General features: G+C 40.7%; 1 protein-coding gene across 4 annotated transcripts in view; it reads right to left on the bottom strand.

Moving 5' to 3' along the window:
* Nucleotides 1–292: 292 nt before the first annotated feature.
* Nucleotides 293–24,767, bottom strand: part of DLC1 (DLC1 Rho GTPase activating protein) — a 215,364-nt gene continuing 190,889 nt past the window's right edge. For all 4 annotated transcript variants that reach the window (XM_071432311.1, XM_071432310.1, XM_071432312.1 and 1 more), the window contains 12 exons: nucleotides 22,471–22,552; nucleotides 15,538–15,601; nucleotides 11,347–12,773; nucleotides 10,076–10,252; nucleotides 8,000–8,159; nucleotides 7,560–7,758; nucleotides 5,434–5,647; nucleotides 4,918–5,032; nucleotides 3,790–4,011; nucleotides 3,134–3,351; nucleotides 2,792–2,965; nucleotides 293–2,255 (listed from right to left, as the gene is read on the bottom strand). In XM_071432311.1, coding sequence (XP_071288412.1) covers nucleotides 2,135–2,255; nucleotides 2,792–2,965; nucleotides 3,134–3,351; nucleotides 3,790–4,011; nucleotides 4,918–5,032; nucleotides 5,434–5,647; nucleotides 7,560–7,758; nucleotides 8,000–8,159; nucleotides 10,076–10,252; nucleotides 11,347–12,773; nucleotides 15,538–15,601; nucleotides 22,471–22,552 — 3,173 coding nt within the window. In that variant the 3' untranslated portion in view covers nucleotides 293–2,134. The remainder of the gene's footprint in view (nucleotides 2,256–2,791; nucleotides 2,966–3,133; nucleotides 3,352–3,789; nucleotides 4,012–4,917; nucleotides 5,033–5,433; nucleotides 5,648–7,559; nucleotides 7,759–7,999; nucleotides 8,160–10,075; nucleotides 10,253–11,346; nucleotides 12,774–15,537; nucleotides 15,602–22,470; nucleotides 22,553–24,767) is intronic.

The raw sequence follows: 24,767 nt of genomic DNA, 5'->3' as shown, positions 1-24,767 counted from the left end.
TGCAGCAAACCAGAGGTTTCTTCTCACTAAAAAGTATGAAGCAATTGACTCAGGAATGCTTCTGTCCAGCTATCTGCCATTGTGATGTCCTGTCTGCCAAAAACTTTGAAGAAAGAGAGAAAACTTTGGTACCTGCCTTTATCAGTACTACAAATATCAGCCTGGGAGAGGGCAGGGGTGGCTCAGCTGTTGGCCGTAGTAGGTAAAGAACCAGAATTAAGAAAAATACCTCCTCCTCTTGGCATGAGAGTGGAAGGATGAATGCAAAATAAAATAAAACTCATTATGAATATCCAATTTTAAACATTTAATAGTGCACTTATTGAGTATATTCTGTACAGACATCTATAGCAAGTTAAACATTTTCCTTTCTCTCGCGTAGATCATACTCATGTAAAGCACATTTACAATAGAAAACATACTTGAGGTACAAAAACCCAAAAAGAATATCTGAGGTATAAATACAGGTATATTTTAAATAATCTTTATCATGCTTAATCTATGTTTGACAGTACACTGTGGGCAAGTATACATGTTTACAATAGAATGGTATGTACAACATACAATTTTACAAATTCAAAAGTGTTTGATGTAGAAGAATATACAAGGTTTTCCTACTCACGAGGAACATTGTTACAGGAAGTACTACATTATTTGCCATTTATAAAAAAAATCTTCTTCAAAAAAGCTTAAAATAATACTGACAATGGTAAAAAAGTCTCAGTCAAGATTCCATCTTGCAACTCATTCATACTCTGGCCACAAAATACATTTATCACTTAATACTGCACCTTGAAAGCAAATCTTTACCTTTACAGTAAAACCTACAGAAAGACATCTTTCCAGAGGACCTCAGGACTTCCTACTGTTCATGTAAGTTGATTCTCAAGAAGGGAAGAATATCCCAAAGGGTCTAAAACACAACAAAACTGAAGACAAAACTGCACCCTCCTTTCTGCCTCCAAATATAACCCTCCAAACTGCCCACATGCAGGTTCTGTTCATGTTAACATGCAGATTTTAGGAAAACAGGCAAAGGGGGGGGGCGAGTAAGAGAGTTTGTGTGACTCTCTCTAGCCAAGTCACCCCAGCTGCTACTGCAGGAGTCCTGCCACCTCCTGGCACCACAACTCCAGTGTTGACTTTTTTCCTCTTGAGCCATTAGAATACAATAAAATATATAAAAGCTCATTAAAACACCTATAGATAAAGCAGGTAGAAGTAAAAGTAATGGACATTTTTGTTTCTTAACAACTGATGTTATTGGCTCTCCTCACCATTGCAGACATTTCATTTCTAAGCTGCTACATTGCTCAAAAGTGTATTTACTTAAATTTGTTATAGAATTGCTCATCACTCCTAAAAGATCATCTGGATAAGGAGTGGACAGTAGCTGAAGCAAGCCTATTGTAACATCTGCTTAGGGTTTTCAACATGTTTAGAGCTGAGCAAAAGGCAGAACTAGCACATTCGAAGGATGGCTACTCCTGGTCCACAGGGGAGTCCTATTCTAGGTTGAACTGTATCCAGTATACTAAAATCCATTCTGGTTGCCTATCAGTGTACCAGACACATTTCAAATTCAACTTCTTCTATCCTTTCAACCATTAACACACTCATTCACACTTTAATCTCTGTGCAAACCTTTCTCTGCTTATCTCAGTGAGAACACATTGAAGAGTACCAACTATTCCAGTGGATACACCAGTCCCTCAATGCACTACAAATAAAATGACATGAGTATGTACATAAAGCTAAGTATTTCACATGGGAATGATGAGCTTTCACCATATTTCATAATATATTTTGCATTTAAAGAAATTTGCTTCTCAGAAGCAACTCAAACCATCTAATAGGAATTATATTTTTTTTTTTTAGATTTTTATTTTTTGCACAGTTCTCCTATGTATTCCAGTCGAGGCCTACACTATAGACCTTACACAGACAGGAAGCAGCTTTAAAGTGTATGGTATGGCCACAGTCCTATAGTAATGCTCACAGTTAAGCTCTCACGCTGCCATCCCTCCATGACACGACTTGCAGGTGGAACACAGGTCTGGTCTGCAGCGTGCAAGTCTCAGTTTTGGGTCTATGTTGCTGAGGTGGGGCCTGCATGGCTGTTCCTCTTCAGTAGTCACCTGGATTTTACTTCCTTGCTCTCAGGACTCTGCTGACTGAAAGAGTCTCGTATCTTAACAACTTCTGATGCACACAAGTGTCCGAAAGACTTGGTGTACCAGTCTGGCATGTGGCCCCTGTTGGGTGGAGGAAAAAGGAATGATGAGGAAGGTACCAGTGACTTTGTATGTATTTTCTTATTCACAATCAAATCTGTATCTACCTGGTTAAATGCCTGACTAGGAAATCTCCTTAGTACTGCTTACTGCATGGCTCAACCCTACTAGTATATAGATTTGCTGAAAAAGATAGTTTGCCTCAGTAAGGAAAAGTTATGGAAAGTTTTGTGACAACCTGGTTCTGTTTACTAGCTTAGTATTAAAATTAACATTTCCTTGTATCCAATATGCCTGTTAGAGGAAAGGGTGGGGTTGCATACCAACAGGGATGGTGGAGCGCGTACTGGAGGCTTCTAATGCAACAAGTTACTGCTGCCAGATGTGCACTCATCCAACTTTCTGTGACATCTCAGAGACCTGTGTGTTTGCCTTTGGGAAAGGTGTACTACTGGCCAAGCTAACGTCTGTTGAACCGTCCAAGTTTTCCACTGACCACACTGAAACTATACAAGAGAACTATACAACTATACAAAGGACAAAATGGAATTTCCTACCTTAAATCAATTCTGCACATGTAGGTAAGTTTGGATTTTCCTGACCCGCAGGGCTCAATCAGATACCTCGACAGGAGCACATTGACTCTAACACCTGCCACAGGAGCCCGGTCATGGTCCACTGAGGTTGCTAGAAGCACACAGGCTCCTTTGGGGAAGTTTGTCCTCCATGTCCTAAGAAAAAAGAAGAAAACCAAAAATCTTTTATTTGACAAACAGTAACTCAAGCATCTAATAAGAATTCAAATTAGGCACAAATAGATATTTAACAATATAGCTGATATGATAAAGAAATAAGCAAGGTTGCCATATGTGTAGGATATAAATATAGGAATGTCTCACCTTAAGACTACGAAGTCCCTGGCTGGCTGAGGTGCCATGCTGTTCTGGACATACTGGTATATATCAGTCTGGCTATCCAAAGGCTCGATTACTTTGGACTCTATAAGGTCTTCATCCCAAAGATGTTGCTCTTTAAGTAAACGATTTAAAACATCCTCTGGTGTAGCTGAGATTTCAATGGTAGTTTTCCATAATCGGAGTGGGGGACCTTCACACACCTGGGGAAAAGTAGCAGAGCCCTTAATTTTACTCTTCTTACACTTTATTTTTCAAGTTTATTTTTTAAGAATCTTATTGAAACACTTCTCCATCTGGTAGTTCTGAGCTGTACAAGATCAGGGATGAGAAATATCTTTCTTACTGTCTGCATAGTGACTCAGCTTGTTAAGGCTTTGCATGAGTGAGTGAAGGCATGTAAATTCAATACAGTGAACATTCCTGGGCTGAATAAACAGAAGAACACAAATCAGTGTATGTTGGCAAACTACTGCTGAAAGACATGGTGTTTCTATATGGTGTGCAACTGCATCACAAGATGAAGACTTTTTTTTAAGTATCTATCTGCAAAGTAAAGGTGTGTATTGAACCTTCTGTGATATCCTGTGTCACAAGTGAGCTAAAACCCAGGGCTGTGGTGTGAGTGGCAGGGTGCGTACCTTCTTGTACGCCAGCTCTGCTTGCTCTGATGTGGAGCAGCTGACCCAGCCTTTAAACTTCTCCTTCATCTCCTTGAGCAAGTCATCCACGCAGTCCTGGAGGTAGCAGTGGTAGTCAGAGGGCTCAGTGTTGCTGCTGCTGCCCCGGAGCTCCTCCAGGCTGAGGGGACGCAGGTCCTGCTCCGTGTATGAGTTCCGACCCCTGCTCATTTCCTCTGGTATCTGAGGGGTGACAAGGGTGAAATCATCCTCTTGCAGCTCTCTCCCCAGATCACTGCATTAGTCTAGCAGCTCAGTAGCCACAGGGACATGTGTGTGATAGTTTTGTAAGTGATGGGATGTGTTTGTGTCAGGATAAGCACTCAATATGAAAAAATGCAAAAATTAAGTTTGTGACTTTGATTTAACTCAAATTAGTCTCTCTTTTATGGGGTGTCTTATTTTATTCTGTGGAGTATCCCCCTTTACTACACAACTAGATTCATTCCCACAGCACAGTTTATCCTGCAAACTGAAGGAAGAAGGGAACATTGTCAGCTGCAAGAAAAGAGACAGGCATGTCTTCAGCTGAGGGCTCTGAAAAGATTTGATGACAGTGAGAAAAACCAGGACTCTACTTGTCTGGTTCTCCATCACAGGCCCTAGAGGGAGCATGTTTTAGTTTCTACAGATCCTTCAACCTATGGTTTGACAGTGTTACATTCCAGGATGCTTTTGTGGCCTGTCTTGCTAACTCTCGGGAATTTTAGTACAAAATAAGCACTGAAATTCCTGGAAATAGCTTCTTGCTTTGTAATTAGAGCTGAGGTCCACAGACCCTCATGGCTGCACAATAAAAATTTGAAGATGTATTCCAAATGCAGCTTGGATGCAGCAAAAATGTGCCAAACCCCACAACTGCCTCCTGACTCGAGAGCACCAGTGCCAACAAAACAACTCTCTTCCCTTCTGGCACCGCTTGCAATTCATGTATGCACAGAGATCAGGAAGCAAAGGTTTTTAAAAAGCTATTTATCATGTGTTAAACATCATTAAAATAAAGAGACATTCCTAGCTTTTCATTATACAGCAGATCTAAGACATCTTAATCAATTTTCCAGCCATCAGTTTTGTAAACAAGTGTTTTACCTGAAAGAGTTTCTTGCATTCAGCAATCATATGAGCTAGCCCTTGGGTTGCAGCCAGATTTTCATTTAGGTCCTTTTGGTCGGGTTTGCCCAGGCTTGGTTTCCTTTGCATCACCCTTCAGAGGGGAAAAGAGTACACACATACACAAATCCAGTTATTTGTTGCAGAGCAAGACATGTTTGGGAAGAAAACAGTATGATTCCCACATCTGCTGGTGATTTAGAGCAGTGCTGCCTGGTACCAAACATTGGCATGGTGTTGCCAACGTCTCTTGCAACTCTTTCTAAGCATTTTCTTTGGAAACCCCTCTCCCTACAAACATTTTTTTCTTTCTTATGAGCTTGTTTATAATTTAACAAATCTCCAACAAAAGGTAAGCTCCCGTAACTGTTCTACAGCCGGTGCTCTCTGAGGTGATCACAGCTGGCAGGATCAATCCCAGACTGTGCCTGTTGCACATCACTGCCAGCTGTGCTATGGGACCAGCAGCAGTGAGCCCTGCTCCCAAAAACATACCTTGGGGAAGAATTCTCTCTTTTGAGAGTGTTCAAGTGGAAGAGGGAAGGTGCTAAGCAGACAGCCAGGTTTGTTGGTGTCATCTGGTTTTCCTTCACTGCAGCTGTGACATCACTCAGGAAATAGAGAAGAATCTGGAGGACCTCCCTGTTCTCATCAGGTAAAAGCATAATGGCAGCCTTGATAGCCTGGAGACGCTGATCCTTTGGCACATCTGCATAATATTAGTAATTCTCTCATCAGCCCATTGATTTTCCACACACACAGCATGAATACATCCCAAAGCAAACTCCAGCTTCAAATATTTGACTCGAGTTTGAAGTGACTTCCTTCAGAATGCATACCATTTGTAGGAAACATGAAGGAATGTTTTTTAAACCACTGGTTTAACTACCCTCAGCTATTTCCTGCCTCACAAGAAATGCAAGCAAGAAGCTGTGCCTAGGCCAGAGTTAATTTTAGATTTAGCTTCAGCAGCTACATGCTCCCGCAGATGCACTAAAAGGACAGAAACCTGGATTCAGGCAGGGAACATAGCAAACATAGTCCAGCCAATTTAGAAGTTCTTTGGCTTGCAAAGAAATTTAAAACATGAATGCATTTTAGAATAGGTAAATTAAATAAATTAGCTAGCAAACCTTTTCAACAGTGATGTCATAAAACATCCAGAAAGTGCTTTACAGAACAGAGAGGGTTACTTTATTGAGCAGATCATTCAAAGTCATGCGGTGGAAAAAGCAAGTCCACGCTGAGAAGCCCCATACCATTAAACAGCTCCTTGGTTACGAACAACAAACAGCCATTGGAAAGATTTGATGTCTCTTTATATAAAGCTTTCTCCTACAAACTTGAAAGGAAAAATGAAATAACCCAGACCAGATCTGCTTCTTATAAAGGGATTTCCAATAAGACACCTCTGAAGACAACATCAGAGCCTGAGTCCTGGAGCATTTATATCATCATTAGCAGCCTACCACCCTCACTGCATCTCTCATAATACACTTGGTGCTACCCAGATACTTAATTGGTATTTGCTTTGGGCTTCATCAACTTTTTAAGGCTAGCAGCAAGTTTAGAAAGCAGTTTTAAGCAAAAATCTACTGTTTCCCATGCTCTCCTCTCAATCAGCTCAAAGCGCATTTAAGCCACGTGCATTCCAGTGTGCAGCCTAGTGCATAGCACCAAAGCAAAGGGAAATTTTTCCCTTTGCAAGGAAGCAAAATTTACAGCTGTTTTAAGGCTCTTTGCTTTACACAGAGATAATACTTCCCGACCACCTCTGGGAATTCCTCAGACCTACCACCTGCAAAAGGAAAGGAATAGAAACTCTGCAATGCTCTGTCAAACTTTTTTTGGCTGTAAACCCACAGAGCTGCTGTTTATTATGCATGGAAGTGGAGAGTCTGATTAATTTTCTCCATAAACATGTTTGGGAATCCAAACACACACACACAAAAATGCTTGCACTGAAAAAATGGTCTGTATGATATTTTAAAACATATCTCCACCTATGGAGCTCTGATGGAAATTCCTGTAACCTTTTTGTATTTATTTCTTTTCACAAGCATTGATAAACTCCATTTGTTATGTGATTTACTCTGAAAACTTTATGATACTTATCTGCAAAGTAACTACAAGTCAGTAACAGAAAAGCTTGCCACTTAGGTTGTTTTTAAACAGCTGAGGGGAAGGATAGCAGAAAATGAACTATAAGAAAGTAAAAATTTTTGGTAGCTTTGCCAATCCCCTCAAAAGCCCCAAACTCTGCTCATATAGTGTTTGTTCTGCACGTCTACTTAGCCACATTAGATGTGGCTTATTTTCAAACCATAGTATCAAGTATGCTCAAAGAAGAGAAGAAAATTTAGAGCAGGTGATGAAGGATTTATATTTGTTCTTGAACTAGAGAGAAAGGTGAAATTAAAAGAATTTATAGCATAAATTTTTATAAAACTACAATACAAAAAATCCATTGATTAGAGGTGGCCTGAACTGTAACAGCTACTGGGGAAGGGCAAAGACCGACATAAGAAACACGTGTAGCGCCCAGGACAGCAGTGTTACAAAGTTCCACCCTTGCTACACAAATGACCACTTGCTATCTGCTGCAGAATCTCACTACTTACACTGGTATATCTGTAAGAAGGTCTCGGAGAGTTTGTTGGTCATGAGAGGCTCAGGGAGGTCACGGAAGAATTGCTTTAACATGTCTGCTACATCATAGGCAGACTGGCCTTCGTAGTTGACACTGTCTGCAGAACTCTCATTCATCTGACGCAAAGCCTGAATTCTTGACTTCACTCCAGATTTCCTAAACAGTCCAACCTAAACACACATATAAAAGTAAATACATTTATAAGGAATCTAGAAAATCTGGAATGTAAGCATGCTCTTTAGCTTCTTACACATGGGCTATAATTTTGTGGGAATCTTTCCATGCATTAATTACCTATTTTGTCCTGTTCTGAGTCTACTTTTTTCAGTCTGACACATGAACAATAAAAACGAACGGAAAGCTGGGCTTTGGGTGGGGCATGCACGTGGAACAAGAGAAGAACAAACCCACCTGATCCAGGCAGTGGTTGCGGAGGTACCGCATGGCTTGCTGAATGCTCTGGGGAAGAGGCTGCCCCGTGCGCTGCACGTTCACTTGCAGGGGTACTCCAAACACATTTCGGTCCTTATAATCTGGCACCTTTATTCTCTTCATAAACTTTGGTACTGCCCTATTTAAGCAAAGGGAATGACACATCTAATTAAACCTCTGTTGATTATTTATCTTCTGTATTCCCAGTAATTTGGAAGGTAAGTGAAAATACGTGAAACACTTTTAGTAACACGAACAATAGTGACAGTATAAATTAGTTAAATCCACTCAGGGCTGGAAAGGGTGAGAGGAAAGAAAACAAGAGTTTCTCTAAGAGAAAGGCTTGACATTTGGGGCACTGTGCTGCCTCTAAGTATTAATGTGGTGCTACTCCATCAATATTAGGAGGACGAAAGCTACAGGGTAAAACTGCAGGGGCCAGATTGAATTGCAAAAGAGTCAAAATAAATCTTGCGGTCAGTGACCCCTTATAACACTGCTTCTTTAGGTTTCAGGAAAGATGGGCATTTAAACAATGAGCTTTTGTACGTCAACTACTTGTTCTGCAATGTCCTCAAACTGGGTCCACCACCCACCAGTGTGCAGAACAGCAGGAAACTGATGTAATACATTTGAGTTTGTCAGCTAAAAACTACAGCTCTATAAACAACCCCTTTGAGGGACCCCTCTCCTTGTCAGCCAGTGACTTTTGTTACCCCCACCTCCCACTCCAATTTCATTGAGAGGCCTTTCCATCTGCTTATGACTCCAAGGAAAAAGTTACTAAACACAAAGGAATGATTTACCCCAGTGTCCCCCAGAGTATTGGTATTATAAAGGGGAAAAAAAAGGCACTAAAATGTGAAAATATTGAGGTCATTTTCCTAAACAGGGAGGAAAGCTAATGTCCTCTGTAACAACTAATAGGACACAGTAGCACTGAAAACAGGGAGACATTTACTATTTCAACCTACACTACAGCTATAAAAACAGTGCATTGGATTTACAGCTGACTAATCTGTTACGCAGTAAAACAGCCCAATTTGTATTGCCATATAGTTAAGTTTAGGGCATTATTGATACATGTATGAATAATACTTGCTTTGTCAAAAAACATGCCAATGGAATGTGAAAAAACACATTGCGATCTCCACTGAGAATCTGAAGCATGCAGGGATAACTGGTCAATACTTATTTCTGTCTTTCAGAACAAACAACTTCTGTATTTAGAAAGACTGACATAATAACAGCCTTTGAACAGGAGGTACTTTGATGCTGAAGCTAAATACTCTCTATGACTCCTGGGGAAGGGAGGAGGCTGGCCTGTGGTAGGGACAAGAAAAATTTTATTTGCGTCCCTTGCCTCCTGAAGGTTACACAGGCTGTAGATATAATAATAAAAGAGCTTTCTATTTCATTTTTCTGACAAAAAAATATTCAACTGGGTTGCGAACACCTGGCCACACCAGAAATTGCTGCCTACAAAAAACTCCATGGTTCTCCCAACCTTTCTTCTCTCCATCTCTTTTGCTAATCGATTTATAGTGCCTTAAAAAGGGAAAACAAAATATTGGCTATTACCACTAGATACTAGAATTAAGAGAAATTTATGTTATTTAATTACATAATTATGTAAAGGAAATAATGCAAATATTTAAGGATAACTGAAGAAAAGCAAGCCTATTAAGATTGGTTGCAATTTGTGCCACTGCTTGCTAACTGCCTCAATAAACAAGTGGTCCTTCTTTTGCTATAGATACTGAACATCTTCCTCTTCTGAAAGCTGATCTGTACTTCATTGCTTTGGTTCTCTCCCATGTCCCCATAAACACATCTCTGAAGCCTAATACAATTACACTTACGTAAAGGGTTAGTGATTTTAGCCACATCTTAGGAAACCATAAATCACTGTCAGCACAGGCTGGAGGAAGAAGTGCAAATATGGAAAAAGAGGGATTGGACGGACGCATTACATCTTTCCAAACAGTGCCTGGGACAGGCACAACTGTCATGCTGGCATAGTCGGGCTCTCTATACACAGCACTGTGTCCTTACCAGCTGAAACCATGCTTGTTGGAAGGTGTGTACTTCTCCAGGAGAGCAGTCAGCTTCAGGAGAGAGTACTTCTGCAGCAGGTTCATCTGTGCTACGGACTGGCAGTTGATCTGCAGCGACGCCGAGCTGAGGCTGGGCCTGTGGGAACTCTGGAAGCTGTGCCACCTTAGCTTGTGCCTGTGGAGAAGACGGGAATCAGAGAAAGGGCAGGTTACTGAAATGTCTCTGCAAGACACGTGTAGGAATTAATGCAAATGCACTGCTGAGATCCCTGCCCTTGGCGGCTGCATTCTTCTGAGATTTCACAGGCGTCAGCCAGCGGCGTCTCTGCCTCACCTGGCGTGAGGCAGCACGGGCAGGTGATTCACATGGGAATGTGCACTCTGAGCTGACCCACAGCTCAGTGCTAGCTACACAACCTTGCCCTAGCAGATATCCTCCAAGGGCTCCAACGCCCTTCTCCCAAAGTCCTTTCAGTATTGGGGCAATGGGAATTCAAAACCTCCATTAAGAAAAAATTGCATGATTTTTAAGACATATCAAATAGGAACTCTGTGCTTCCATAAGTCCCATTAAGTTTATACAAACAGCTGTAGATGACTAAATGATTTGCATTACTTTTAAAAGAAAACTGGAAACAAAGCTAGAAAGAATTAAAATCCTTGCTCTACTCACAATACAAAATACAGTCATGGTAAAACTCCCAGCAGAATCTGGAGGCCACTGGAACTCCCCCAGTCTCCCACTGTGCTACAATGATCAAGAGAAAGTAATAAAGCCTCATTTTCCCCACAGATTTAGTACCCTAGCATGCTATTAAAAACAGCCTGCTACTGAAAAATGCAATTTTTTGAAACAATCTAAAAGTCAAGGCTTTTACTACACACTGACACAAACCAGAACATACTTACTCTTGGTTCTCCTAGCCAGCTTAAAAAGCGTTTAATCCTACTTGATGGCCCTCCCCTCCCATGCACCATTTCAGTTTGAAGAATTATTGTGCCCCAAAACTGTGCTAACATTGCTTTTTCAGTGACAACTCAGGCTGAACCTACAAACATAGAGCTATGAGTTGTAGGAACCACAAACTCTTGCCCAAGCATTTCTCTTGCCCCTAATGGTTTTGGGGAACAACGGAACAGCACATGTGTGCTTGAACACCCACACCTTCTACTGCACCTTAATTAAGTGTGGTGCAGCTACCATAGAGCTGCTCGGGCTGGAGGGGACATCCCCAGGCCACCCCAAGTCCTAACGCTTGGTGATCTCACCTGCTGGAACGTGTCAGCGATGCACCAACCCCAGAGTCTCTCCTGTCCTGGATCCCTGCGGGCTCTTCTGTTTCATTCAGTGAATTCCCTGTACTGTCGAGGTCGCTTGGTGTTCTTCGATCATTATCTACATCAAGGTGAATCTGCTTTGGAGAGGAAGGACATGGGGAGATGGAGTCGAGTGCAGAGTCAGAATCCCCTTCATCTGAGAACTTCTCTGACCACTGGTTCACTATTCTCTGCATCCCTTTGACATGGTATAGGATGTCGTCTAGTTCTGGGAATATATCTTCATTTTCGAGGTCGGCCAGGTCGCTTGTACTGGAATACAGGATTGAACCTGGCACATTGTCATAAATACTCAGGCGGCTGCTCATTGAGCTGGAGGAGTTGCGCCTTTTTCCCATGCCCAGCTCTTTAGAGCTGTCGCCACTGTTCTCCCTCTGGAGGGTGAGGTGGCCGTGTCCATGGAAACTCCCTGTCCTCCAGTTCACAGAGGTGTTGTTTTCTGTAGGGGAGAAGTTGCCATTGGAGAGGGCTTTGGGAAAAGTGCCAGGCTTATGATCCTCAGGGATAAAAAACACGGTGTCTTCTGCAAAACTGCCCCGGTTCTTGAAGTTCTGCTCCATCACATCGCTGAACGTTGACTGATTGAAGGGGTCAAAGCCTTCCAGGTACATGCCCACCCTTTTATTGTAGGCACTGAGGCTGCGTGTTCGTGTGACAGGACTGGGTGTGCTGACAGCACTGCTCGTCTCAGACTGACTACTGCTGCTGCTGGTCTGGGTGGAATTGGAGACGCTCCTCTTTCGTACCATAGGGAAGTTGATGTGATTGCCATTGAGGGTGGAAATCTCCACACAGTTAAGTTGTTTCAGTTTATCTTCATCCATGCCCTCCTGCAGGATTGGCCCACTAATAATCAGGCCAAGCTTTGAAGGAGCTTTGCTCTTGCCATGGTGAGAACTCTTGATTTTAAGACTCTCCATTCTCTTCAGCAGGCTCTTTGTTTTGGACTTGGCATTCTTCTCGTTGGCTTTTGTGTTGAAGCTGAAGCTATTCAGTTCCCTGGGTGAGGGCAGGCTGCTGAATGAGTCATCGTTGGCTACAAAATTGCTGGATGAACAGACGCTCACTACTGAGTTTGTCCTGGTGGTAGACGCCTCGCTCTGCAGGGTTGGCTGGTGGCTGCTGGTGCTGCTGATGCTCAGAATAGAAGCCACCTCCTGGCGTTCGCTGAGGTCTGTGAGCACACTCTCCCGGCTTGCCGCGTTCGTCAGGTGAGGGGCTTCTGGGGACGGGATATCCAAGTCTGGTTTTGGAGGGAAGACATCAAACTCTTCAAGCCTCGACCACCTCTTGCTGTCCCTCTGAAAAGTCCACTTGCCACTTATTGCACAAGGTTCATCTTCATCTGAATCTTCACTCTGCATAGAAGAACCATGAAAGTATTGCTTGCAAACTACTCAAACAGTAAAGGCGGTTGCATTTAAATACAATGTCCACTAAAGTGCTTTAAGCATGACCTTGTTCTCACTGAATTTAAAGTGAAAACAGTCTTTTATTTGAGGGAGAGGAAGATTAGGCCATAAAGCCTGTCACGGGAAAAGATAACATGGTACAGGCAATATATTTGAACTGTTTTTAAATGCAAAAGATATACTGTTCATAAAAAGAAACAAACAATACAATCTACTTTAAATCGTTCTATTTTAAAAAACCCTAGTATCCATAGACTTAATTAATTGGTCACAGTGGATAGCCCTCACATCAATGGAAATTCCTGGCATGCATAACATTTTAAACTGGAGTCAGTCGGGGGTTGGGGTCCCTCTGGACTCTCTCCAAAGCTACACTTTGTTGATAGTGGCTATATGTTTATACTCCTCTTCGCAATTATGAGATGTTTCTCATACATTCTGAATTTTAGTGGCTTAATTCCTTACCCCTTTGGGAACTCTGAACAGCCTCCTCACTGTGACTAATGAGACAGCAAAAGAAGCTCCTGCACTGCTAGAGTGTGAAGGCTCTTACCTGGTCCACTCTTCCTCCCACAGGCTAGCAGCTAACATTTTAAGAATGTTCTGTGAATTCTCTACTTCAGTCTAGCTTCAGGCAAACTTTAACACTTGTAGATAGTGAGCAGCAAGAGCTCACTGACAGTGTAGCACGTAAGTAAATTGTAAATAACATGTTTGATGTATGAGTAATGCTTGGAGTACAATTACACATACATCACTGTACGCCTACAATCTTTTCATCTAAATACTGAAAGGGAATGATCTTGACCTATTTGGTCTTCCAAATATATGGAAAGTTTCACGTTGGAGGAATAAAACCAATGAAGATATTTTAAAATGACACCATGAAACCACAAAGTAATCTTTGGTGTTTAGAGTAAGAAACACTAATTGCAACCCAGCTCTATGAACTTCACTTCATTTATTTAACTTGCTTTTATTTAAAAACAAACACATATGAATGCCCCAAAATATAACTATTTGTGTGCCAAGACTACAAACATTCATTCTTTGAAAAACAAGTAAATTATTCATATTTCAAGTAGTTTATGTATGCATACTTCAGATCCTGATTATCTCCTACTTTTACATTTTTCTTTTTATAGAACATTTCATCAGCTCAGGAAAATAAGTGAAATACTGTATTTACTTCTTATGACCAAATACACATGAGACACAGAGCAAGCATCATTTTCTTTGCCTCCTAACTACTGAAAACTACTTTTGTCCACGACTCAGATGAAAACCCAAGAATTCTGGCTTACTTATTAAAGTTTTCAGCAGGAGAAAAGTAATCTGAAACTGCCAGTGGATAATAATGATGGTTTGGGGGTGAATGAGATTCATTGGAAGAAAAAAAGAAGTAATTTTAATTTGCAAAGAAGTCAGTGGAAACATAAAGAAACATGTTTCTGCCAGCAGAATTCTTCCCTCGTGTTAAAAAGCTTTAAAAGCTAAGTATTGATTTTATTGACATCAATAACAAAAGGGAATAGGCCCCAGGTCCATCTGCCAGAACATGGGTGGTGAATGAAATTCAGGAAGGACTGAAACAAAAACTAACATCCAGACTCTGGAAGATCTGAGGTTTGGACCTGAAGTCAGGTCTGGTCTGACCTCTAATATCAACATTGATCATTCCACTGTTAACAAGGTCCAGGAAAACGGATGAGAAATCTTCTGGTGGTCATAAATGGCAATCCAGCTGTCTACCCCTACTTTTAAGGAGTTCCTACATATGCTGCCTCAGAGTGTTATCTTCTGGAGCTTGGATGCTCTTTCCAACATACCTCTAACAGATAGGGAAAGAGGGGATTAATTCCTGGTAAACAACCTCAGAGCATTTGTATGCATTCTTGTTAGGGGTAGGGCAGCATTGTATTGCCTTAACTCAGTCATCTTTATCTGCAGTTGTCATATCCCAGGGGACGGTATCAATTACTGATCCCTCCTAGGACACACACAGAGTTTTAAGACAGCTGTTGAGTGGTACCTTATTAGCAAGTTGGTACTACCTTACTGAAATTACAGTGGATGCTCTCTTATTTCTCACCCTGCTCCACAGGAATCCTGAAGATTCAGGAAACACTTTTAATTCTTGCTGAGCTCCCTGGAAACATGTAAACTTTCTGAAAAGGTAGCTGTTGTATTCTGAAAATATACTGGAAAGGAACCAATGTGCCTAATCCTTTCCTTTGCAGGCTAGGCACAGTCTAACTGATCCTGTCTACATCACAATAAAATAATACAACTCCAACGTGACGGCAGAGAACCAAAAGTAAAGATGACATCCAAGATGATGGTCTAACATTAAGGTCAGCTCACTGTGGCCATCAAGCCTACTCTATAAAATCCTGCCTGAGTGCAGGCAATAGGCATCAACACCAACAACCTCACTGGCACAGAAGTCCAGTGCCTTTCACACTGGAAGCAGCATCCCAGGGAAAAGTTTTCTAGACAACCTTTACCCACTGCCAAGCCTTGCACTTTTCACTCAGTGAGACCACAAAAAGAGATGTAAGCAGATTTTTTACTTTTTTTCTGTGTCCTTGCCAGGTTCTACTCAGGTGTAATCCTAAACCAAAGCTAAACAATCTGCTAGATGTTTTTTTTTTTTTTTTTCAGTTTTATTAACACATAATGCTGTAACAGAAGAATTAAATGAACTTACCCTTTTCCTGTGGGGACTAATTTCTAGCTTCATCACTGCACATTTGTTTAAAGTATTTAAGCGCCTGCAAAGAGCAAAGGAAACCATATTAAGAGAATACTCCAGTGTTTTGACATAGGCTATTCCAGTTCAAAGCTTTTGTGAAGGCTGTCCCCAAACTGCTCTGCATACAAATAGCCACAAGCATAGTTTCAATTAGAGCCCTAATTTACTTAACTATTAACCCATTACATTTGGCTGTACTCTAACTTCAGAGGGAGAGAAGGACGACTATTTGTCACAATTACCTGAATCCAAGTAAAGAGAAGTTAATGGAAACTTGGACTAAATTGAGAAGTACATCACATCCTACAAATTGTAATCATTACATTTGTTCTAAATAGCAGACATCTGAACCCTAAAACACTCAACCTTGACAGGCTAAAAATAACTGAAAAGTCTTCCAGTTTGACACTGTAAAAATGTGACTATATTAAAAAAAGCATGCTGCTTTAAAATTGTACTTTATAAGCTGAAACTTCCCAGATGAAAACTTATTTTCCACTTACTAGATGCCTATTTTGCTTTTGAACAATGATTATTTTCAATACAGTCCTGGGACAAGATCATTTGTCAGCTTAAACAAAAACTCAACCAGAACACAGACCCAATTTCTGCTTCCTAAACTGAAAGTTTCTTTCATATATAAAAATATTTTTCAGAAGGACTAAAATTTAAACAAAAATAAGTTGCTGTAGCAGCAATAGCTAACCAGCTTCTCTGTAAAATGTGACAGCAGTCTGATACATATCTTGAAGTACTGTATGAATACTTATGAGCATTCCTCTATTCCTCAGTGAGCTAATCTGGTCATCTGGTAGGTATTCCTAAAACAACCAAAAAATTATCTTTCTTCTCCTCTCTTCTCCAGTCACTCAGAGTGCAGGACTGAGCACAAGCAACTTAAAGCACAGCAAAAGCTGGTGCTATTTGTGACACAGCTCCAAGGCAGGTTAGGCTCAGCTAAGAGCAGTCTGCCATGCTCTCCTGCCCTTCTCCACCTTCCCAAGAACTGTTCCAAGGACATGGTCCAACTAAAATCTGTGCTGGTAAAGTGTGGTTAGAGAACTGCCAGTGCTATGGCAAGGAAAAAGGAAGAAACAGGCTGGACACAATGCAGAAGGCAGAAAAACTGAAGCAGCAGCTTCATGGAAGTGATAGTTTAGCCCTGTGTCAATACTTCTGCTCATGAGGCTGTACTGTGGGTTGGATGAGGAAACTAACTGAGCTGAAAACCAATCTTTCAATATATCTTGGAGTTGAATTTCCCCTGGGCCAGTACCCTGAGCTGCATGAAGAGTAGTGTGTGCAGGGAGGAAGCACAGGAGTAGGGCTGCCCCTTTCATTAAACTGGACCACAGCCCAAATTCAACAGAAGCAAAGATGAGCTTTAAAAAGCCTAATTCATTCCAAAGGAAGTTGTGTAATTTGCACATACAAATTCATTTGAGTGAAGTGCAAAGAAGAGCCTGTATCTGCAGTTTTGAAAAACTAAAAAAGAAAAGAAATGCTGACATGCCCTATTGCTTCAAATTAATTTTCTCAGATTCATGAAACTTGTACTTGGATGTAGAAAATGTGTGCACAGGGAGAATTACTAGTTTTTTCTCTTTTCCCTTGCCTTTTATGCACAGGATTGCCTGCAGATGGTATTTACACAGGGCTTGATCCTGAAGCCATCAAAGAAAATGGGAAAGCTGCTACTGATGCTTTCGCTGCAGGTCATAAAGCAAAAAAGAAAAGGCAGTTTGATCTATAATTAGACCCAGCCACAACACAGCAGAGAAGAAGAGAAACAGGAAGAATTGCCATGGGTCAAATAGCAGGGCAGTGGCAGGTTACAAAAGTTATCCAGATCTCTCTTTTTTATCCAGATTTCATCTTTGCTCTGAATTTGGAAGGCAAAAGGCTCAGTCCTGCAGGCTGCAGCTGGCGGGTACATGCACAAGTCCAGTGATTTCAGAGGAATTGTATTTATGGTGCGGGTGAAGGGTGAATGTCCCATCTACATGCTAGACACAAAACTGTTTGGCTTTTTTCAAGGGGCCACACAAGAATCAGAAAGCTGCCTCCCTCTCTGCTATAAACACATTCTCCTCTCAAAGTCCTGGACCTCAAGACCAGGAAATATTAAACTGGTTTCAGTTCTATGTTGTGTAATAATTTACAAATTTCACAGTGTTGCAACCTTTGACTTATGCAGAGAGAAGTTACCACTGAATCCCTGGATCAGGCTTTATCTAGCTCCAGCCTGTCTGACCACTAATAAAGACAATCTCTGATTTCACAAAGATTACATCCCCAGACTTCTCTCCTACTCAACTAAAACCCCTGAAATAGGTGGGAAAGGGTAGAGCAAAGACCTTTATTTTCACAGAGGGTATTTAAAAAAAATTCCTGGCACACGCCTCACAAAAATTAGTACAAAGGCAAGATAAAGTAACCTCCAATGAGTGAGGTTAAATTCAATAGCAGTGAGGCAAATAAAGTCTCTAATACATATTTGACATGGATGCATCTCAAAACCAATTTCCCTTTTAAACTTTAAATGCTTTGCAGAAATTGCATCAGGTCTGCAACTTCCATTATGTACATCACACATCCTGCTTCAACTTCTGCTCAAATTCAGGAGTGCCAAGGTCCTTGAACTACACACCACTGAAAATACAGTACAATATGCAAAACTGCCTTCCAAACACATTAGTGTGTCTTAAAATCTAAGCTTACCGTTTGGTTTGTCAAGATGAGATTTAGCTATACAACTGTCATTAACCTTCACATACGTTTGCAATACTCTTTAAGCCTATAAGCACATATCCATTTTCTACAGATCTCATCAAATTGATGCTAGTTAATAAACCACAGTTTCCTCTTCTGGGTCTGGACCTTCTCCTTTGTTAACTCCACTCCCAGGTATAGGTTCACTCATCATTTCCTTACTGACAGTCAGCAGACCTGCCTCATTCTTTAGGTCCACCTTACTCTGCCCAAACCTGTCTCAGTGACACCTTCCTGAAGAGCAGATAGGAGACAGAGGGACAGGGCAGGATTGCTGCAGACAGCAGTCACAGCCACTTTCACTGCCTGGCTGGCTCAGTCTCCATTCCAGCTATGCCTCCTACCCTGGCCACTCTCTAGATACCTGTCTGGATGACAATATAATATTCTTTCCCATCATTTAGAGAAATGTCTTTGAGCCAACCCTCTCTATACATCTTCACATCCAGATGTTATCTTACTCCCAAGGAGCATTCTCTCTTCAAGACATCACTTTTCTTCACTTTCCATGGACTCCTACCTCAGTTCTCATTCTCTTTTACCCCAGCTGTGCAAATCCCTTCCTCCTGAGGGTGACCAAGGCAGCAGGACCTGTCTCTCTGTCCTAGACCCCAAGTCAGTCCATATCAGCCCTGTGTGCCCATTACACAGCCTGAACCTGCTGCACCCAAAACATGGGGGACTGGAGCTTCTCTCAGAAATGAGCAAATGATGCATTTTTATTAGTCTTCTCAGAAATGCCACACAAACTAGTTTAGCCTGAACTTCTTTTAAGAGAGGCAGCCTGAACAGGACAATCACTATGAAAAACTGTAGTGTGAACAGCTAACTTCTAAATGAAAATGTGGTTTATGATGTGAAGTCTTTTTTAAACTAGGTACTAGTCAGTTCTATGTTGGGTATAACACCAGGTAATTAATTATGCTCTCATTAACAGAAGCTCTCACCCCATGCACCCAAATAAAGTAGTAGCAATGCAGAATACTGGATTTATGGATTTTAAATTATGATTTTGAATTTGAGGAACTGTGTGTTCTACCTTTAAAGTTTAAAATATTTTCTTGATGGACTTAAATTCATAATTCCACTGATAAAGTCCAGCTCCATTATACATGTAACAAACTGTCATACAATGGCCTTCTTGTCTCAGTGGACAGCCTCTACTTTGGCTCCTGGGCTTTGTCTGCATGTTCTTCTGCAAAGGAGGTCAGCTCTCCACAGACTAAATGATACAAACACTGAATGCATTATAACCAATTTTGTGGATGAGAAATCCTGATGACAAAAGATTTAAGAAACCTCTTGCATATATAGTGAAACAGATTCCTAGCCATGCATAAGGAGATTTAAAAGGATTTCTATTATGGCTTGCTATGTATTTTGTACTTAGCAACAACCTCTAGGATAAGCATGTTTCAGTACTTAGTTTCATCAGCACATGATGCATCCAGTTATCCACTGGAGATAAATTCCCAGGCATTAATCTACATAAAGTTTTATGAAACCAAGGCCAGCACTGGTTTGCACAGTCACTAAAGAAAGCATCCAAGGAAATTAAAATATGGTCATCACTTTTACATTTTTAACCCTACATTTCATGGTAAGATCACTAAATGACATTTCTTAGCCATCTCTTACTGAGTGCCATATGCTATCTTTGTAGTTCAAGTCTCAACTACTTTTCACTTGAAAATTTTCCTTAAAAAACATAATGGGGTGGGTTAAAGTTAACTTAATTTTTCTGCTTACATTAATAAGATTATTAAATAATAATTAACAATGCTGTTCAGATGTAAGCTATCATTTAAAATGCTTCAAACTTAAAAAAGAAATCCCTGCCACTGTGATTTCTACAGTCTTTTTAAAACTATTGTTTCACATACAGTTATCAGAACAAGGTAAATAGAACTTCTGGGAAACACTGGCTGTTACACAGAATAGCAGAATCTCAGCACAGACCTCTTACTATTTTGTTACCATCCACTGTGTACAATGTTCACTTAGCTCTGTGCTGAAAGTGCAAATAACTCCCATAGTATTCTGATTTTCAGTCAAGAAATAGCGATAGACTTACAGTTGTGAAACTGCTCAAAGCCTTTACTGAGTAAACCCCTTTACTGTTTACACACTGACTGTGGCATGAGTCGAAATAAACCCAGACTGCAGGCAGAAAGGCAGCATTCCAAACTATGTGCTTCTCCACAGTTTTTAATGAGCTTTGCAAAATCAAACATGGAGGCGTGGAAAAAAAATCAAAAGGTGGAAATGTTGTGATAATGAACTGCTTTTGGCTAACACACATGATAAAAGGCCAAATTCAGACATCTGAGATGGTTCATTGAATTACTTCAATTTTATTTTGAGGTGGGATCTGAATGATTCTGGGTATACTCCAGTGTCAGTTTTAAAGTTATTTTGTAAAAGATCATTCTGATGTATAAGCCACAGGCTTCAGAATGATACAGTTCAACCTTTAAAATCTTTGTCTCATAGAGATACGGAGTGTGTGTTGCTATTTTCATCAGTGAGAAACAATCCACTACGTTTTTTCTCTTGTATAATTAATTAATCCCAGGTTAAAAAGTATTCTTGGAGGAGAGCACCAAAAGCAAAATATGCTGGCCTGACTGTATTTTGTTTTCCTGGCGAGGGAAGACCATGCTTCTGGGAATCAGTAATAATTTGCATTGCTGTGCTTTCTGTTCAATGACTTCACAAGTTCCAGAGCACATAAATAAGTAGACCAATGTATCATATTTAAATACCCATGGAATAGGTGTTCCACATTTGAGGAAGGCACATCTTGCATGAATTTAACATTAATGAGATTTTTCCCCTCCTAATGACTGGACAACAAATCTGTTTTCTTAGTTTGAAAATCCTGTAAATATTTCTGAAGAACTTTAAATTCCAGTCTCTCTCTTTCCCTTCCAAGTATGGCAGTGATGGCATGAGAACACTATAAACTTAAAGCTGTTCTTAAAAGGGTTTTGTAATTCATTAGAATTACTGACATTTAGAGTTGCACACACCATGCATGCAGTATCCAAACGCATTCATTTTGCAGGCAGCTTGGAAAGCTGCCATACTGAAGGACAGAGCCATAAAACTGCACTTATTTCTAGGTAAGAGGAGACATGAGAAGTTAAAGCTTTTTTTCTTTTGCCATTTAAGATTGTGGACTCGCACTAGAGGAGGTAACTGATGGATGGATTAAGGTTAGATGATGTCAGATGGGGCCATTGTTATTGCTTTTATGACCAAACTGGTAATGCTGAGGCTGTAGTTCTGTAAAAACCACCCTGCCACACTCCAGCAAGTCTTGCTCCCTCTTTTTCTCTACCTATCCCTTCTCCTCCTTCTGCTGCTGGCTGTGGGGTCCTGCCCCGTTCATCACACCTACTATGAACTTCATTATGGTTTTGCACTGATTTTATTCACTAACCTAGAAAAGGACTATCAAGACGCTTTCTGTGGGGTGGGCCAGTTGAACTGGTTTGTGGAAGGAGCCCATAAACAACAAAGCTGAGTTAATGTGAGCATGTGGCTGAGGGCAGAGCTGTCTTTGGAGTAGTGATAAACTAAGAGATTCCCTTACATTGTCCCTTTCAGCCATACCACGTTACAGGGCAATGCACTGAGGCCAGCATGAGGGTTTGTATATAGAGCTCTTTGTTTATACACACAGCATTTTGTTTGTATGCACAGCTGTCCACCAAGGTAAGAAAGGAGAGTGATGGAGTGCAAAGCATTGCTTTGCTGATACTGCTTCCAAAACCCAGTTCCTGTGTGGGAATTGGTGCTGCAGTTGCACGTGCTGATGGCTATAGCCAGCACAGTTCTGCTTTCACATGCCCAACTTGGGAATTAGGAAAGAGCAAAGAAAGGGGAATAATAAAAAAATATGCCTGTGAAATCCCTTTCACAAAGATTCCTGCCACTCTCCTCCCAACTTTCTTTTAAATAAGATCCCCAAACATTACTTAACCCAATAAGGTATTTTAATAAAAACCACATACTTTTGTGTGCTTTTTTTTGGTTGTGCTTTTCCCAGGTCCTTTCTATTACACAGGAAGGGTTTTGTTTCAAAATGCAGTGTGATTTTTATTCACCTACCTGCATAACGCCTCAATAGCATCTCTGTCCAGAAAGTCATGCTCTCGCTTGACTAGAGCAATGTCAATTGGAAAAAGGAGATCTGCAGGAAGAGAAAGAGATCAAAAACCAAAGTGAAGCTTCCTCCCAGTGACCCGTTATTTCAAACAACTGCTCAGCTGCCTGCAGCTGAGCTCATCAAGATGCCAGTGACTGGTGCTTAGGTAAACACATGCTATCACCTCAAATGCCAGAGGTGCTTCCTTTTCATCTACAAACTTTTGACATGCAGCCTTGATAACTGAGAGTTTATACACAGAATAGAGGAAAAATTATTAAAGCAGAGATGAAACAATGGGAGATGGAAAAAGGTAAATGCAAGCTTCCCTATCAGATATCAGAAGTATAAACTGATTCAGGCCAGATTTATTTAAAACAAATATGCAATCTCCATCAAAATACTAATATCTCACATTAAAGAAAAAAGGCCAGTAAATGCCAAAATTCTGTGAAAGAATTAAAAAAAAAAGCCTTGAATCTCCTTAGCCTTTAATCAAGCTATTTAAGTCTGACACTGTTTCATTAATGAGATATGGCTTGAAATGAAAGCAAGCCAAGCTGCCTGGACACCATACCGCCTCCTTCCTAAGGAGATTATTTAGGTAAACAACTGGGAGAGTGAGGGGGAGGAAACAATGTTGGCAGAGAGCTGAAAATTTACTACAGCTCTGAAGCAGCAAACACATATATATCATTTACTGTACTCCACAGATTCCTGACTGTCATACAGGTCCTGATCTGGCATTCCTTGCACAGCTAAAACTCCCACCCAAAGCTGCTGGTTCTTCAGGGTGCACAGAAATACAAGGTCAATCTATGAGCAGACTGCTGCAGTTACACACAATTTCCCTGATCCAAGTAATTGTCTATGAATTTTTAAATTTCTATAGACTAGGAAGAATGAACTGAAATGAGGAAAATAATTAAGACTGATATTAATTTCTAGAAAGGTATTTTCTAACAGAAAATGAACTCTATGAATTTTATGAAATTAATTCATTTTCTATAGCAACAGAAATGAATTTTACATCCTTATTTTCATAGCATCATACAATGGTTTGGGTTGCAAGGACCTTAAAGTACATCTAGTTCCAAGCCTCCTGCTATAAAGAGGGACACCTTCCACTAGACCAGGTTTCTCTAAGACCCACCCAACCTTGCCTTGAACACTTTGAGGGACAGGCTATCCACAGCTTCCAGAACTGCCTCAGGAATACAAATGATAACATATTCTGCAAAATGCTTGAAATTCTGTATTTTCTACAGAAAATTGTGGTTTTAGCAAAGCAAATGGCAAATTGTGGTTTTAGCAAAGCAAATGGCAAATGTTTAATCTCCCATATTAAATGTACACTGCGTGGGAATACTCCATATAGGTAACTTCTCAGAACTCTTGTACTATAGCCACTTGGTATAGTACAAGGCCTCCTTCAGAGGCCTCCCATTCACTGTTTTAAGTAGAAAATGCAAGCAAAGAGAGTGAGCACATTCAGCCTGTATTTTTCAGCAGTGCTGATGTAAGTTTTTCCACTGGCAAAGTCATATCTTAAAATGTCCACAGGAGAACGTGTGAGAACTTAAGTGAGAGAGGTGACTTGAAAGAAGCTGATAGTCTGCACAAGACCCTTTTTTAATGCTTAATCTATGCTATTGCTGGCTTTGTTGTTGCTGCTGCCAGGGGGGCTTGCAAAGGACAATGGTATATTGTTTTTCAGTAAAGACAGCTGTCCTTTCAATGAGTATGACTGGCCTTGCTCTCACTGCTTCTCTCTCACCTCTATGGTCCTTTTGATGTTAGGCAGGACATGCTGTTACAAGAGAGACTTCATGTAAGTTTAGAATCTCTAGGTAGGGCAATGGTCCTACGCAGGTAGGACATGTTTTCTGAATGCAAGTAATTTCTTAGGGGATTTATGTCTCAGTATTATAAGAAATCCATAAACCCACCTATTCAACTGAGAGTTTTGTCTCAGTTGTAACAAAAACTGGAAGTACAGTTCCAGCTCCATATCCCAAGAAAATCTTGGCATCTCCATTAGCATAGAAAAAAAAGGAAAGAAAAAAGAAAAAATAAAAGGAAATTTAATTTCTGAACAGGCAAAGAAAAGTTTTGCCAAGTGCAGCTTTTGGAAGTGCTATTATCATCTCATATTGCAAATGCAGCTGCAAATCAAAGCTAAACAAGATCATTTTTCAAGAAGGTCAGCTCAGCATTTGCTGTAATTTTCAGCAGTTATTCACTGTAATAATGAACTTTC

The sequence above is a fragment of the Agelaius tricolor genome, unplaced genomic scaffold, assembly GCF_023055355.1.
Source record: "Agelaius tricolor isolate 1412-34295 unplaced genomic scaffold, bAgeTri1.0.p SCAF_8, whole genome shotgun sequence".
Taxonomy (NCBI): Eukaryota; Metazoa; Chordata; class Aves; order Passeriformes; family Icteridae; genus Agelaius; species Agelaius tricolor.
Note: the sequence above shows the minus strand (reverse complement) of the source record. Positions and strands in the feature narration are given on the sequence as shown.